The sequence below is a fragment of the Manacus vitellinus genome, unplaced genomic scaffold, assembly GCF_001715985.3.
Source record: "Manacus vitellinus isolate BGI_N305 unplaced genomic scaffold, ASM171598v3 scaffold_25_pilon, whole genome shotgun sequence".
Classification (NCBI taxonomy): domain Eukaryota; kingdom Metazoa; phylum Chordata; class Aves; order Passeriformes; family Pipridae; genus Manacus; species Manacus vitellinus.
Window position 1 is genome coordinate 10,466,026 of NW_021939882.1, and position 1,389 is coordinate 10,467,414.

At 52.8% G+C, this 1,389-nt stretch overlaps 1 protein-coding gene across 1 annotated transcript in view; it reads left to right on the forward strand.

Annotated features, from left to right (window-relative positions):
- The first annotated feature begins 5 nt into the window (after window positions 1-5).
- LOC108642684 (protocadherin gamma-A4-like) overlaps window positions 6-1,389 on the forward strand; it is a 12,809-nt gene continuing 11,425 nt past the window's right edge. Inside the window, exon 1 of the mRNA XM_029960210.1 lies at window positions 6-1,387. Coding sequence (XP_029816070.1) covers window positions 6-1,387 — 1,382 coding nt within the window. The remainder of the gene's footprint in view (window positions 1,388-1,389) is intronic.

A 1,389-nucleotide genomic window follows, 5' to 3' on the forward strand; every position in this document is an offset into this window, starting at 1 on the left:
CGGAGATGTGCGCGGCGGGGAGGCGCTGGGGCCGGCGGCAGCGAGTGCTGCTGTGGGGCGTCCTGCTGGCGGCCTGGGAGGCGGCGTGGGGGCAGCTGCGCTACTCGGTGCCCGAGGAGATGCCCAAGGGCTCGTTCGTGGGCGATGTGGCCAAGGACCTGGGGCTGCAGCTGCCGGCGCTCAGCCACCGCGACGCCCACGTTTTTGACACAGGTAGGACACGGTACTTTTTTCTGGACTTGCAGAACGGCCACTTATCTATGATGGAGCAGGTGGACAGGGAGGAGATATGCGCAGCTGTTCCTAAATGCGTCCTAAATTTTGAAATTCTTGTAAAGCAGCCAATGAATATTTACAAAGGGGAGGTAGAAATACTGGATATTAATGATAATGCTCCCAGTTTCCCAGAAAGAAGCAGTGTCTTAGAAATCATCGAGTATACTGCACCAGGTGCCCGTTTCCCATTGGAGAAAGCTCACGATCCCGACATAGGAGTGAACTCTTTACAGAATTATGAATGTAGCGAGAGCAGCTATTTCACCTTGGATGTGAAAAACGGAGACGACGATGTGAAATATCCAGAATTAATATTGGTGAAATCTTTGGATCGGGAAGAGCAGGCTGTTCATAATTTGATCCTAACAGCCACAGATGGCGGGAGTCCGGTAAAATCGGGATCGACAACAATACAAATAGTTGTGTTAGATGGAAATGACAATGCTCCAGAATTTACTCAGTCTGTGTATAAGGTGACCGTGAGAGAAGACGTGGCCGTGGGAACTCGGGTGTTACAGGTGACAGCGACTGACAGAGACGAGGGGCCAAACGCTGAGGTGAAATATTCGTTCTTTAAAATCCCGGAGAAGTTCGACAAAACTTTTAAGCTAGATCCTGAAAGTGGGGAAATTGAAATAACAGAGAAGTTGAATTTCGAAGAACACGAGTTTTACGAATTGGTCGTGCAAGCTCGGGATGCGGGCGGACTCGCTTCCCACAGCAAGGTACACATCAAGGTCGCTGATGTGAACAACCACGTTCCCGAGATTGTAATTATGTCCGTGTTCAGTCCCGTTCCAGAAGATACACCGCTGGGAACAGTAATCGCCATTTTCAGCGTCCAAGACAGGGATTCTGGGGCCAACGGCGAGGTGCAGTGCAGCATCACGGAAAGCCTCCCGTTCCGCCTAGAGAAGTCATTCGATAATTACTACCGTGTGGTGACTGCAGAGCTGTTGGACCGGGAGCAGGAGTGGGAGTACAACGTGACGGTGCGGGCGGCCGACGGCGGTCGTCCGTCGCTGCAGAGCAGCAGGGTGCTGTGTGTGCGGGTGCTGGACGTGAACGACAACGCGCCGGTGTTCTTGCAGGAGCGCTACAGCGCTCGGCTGT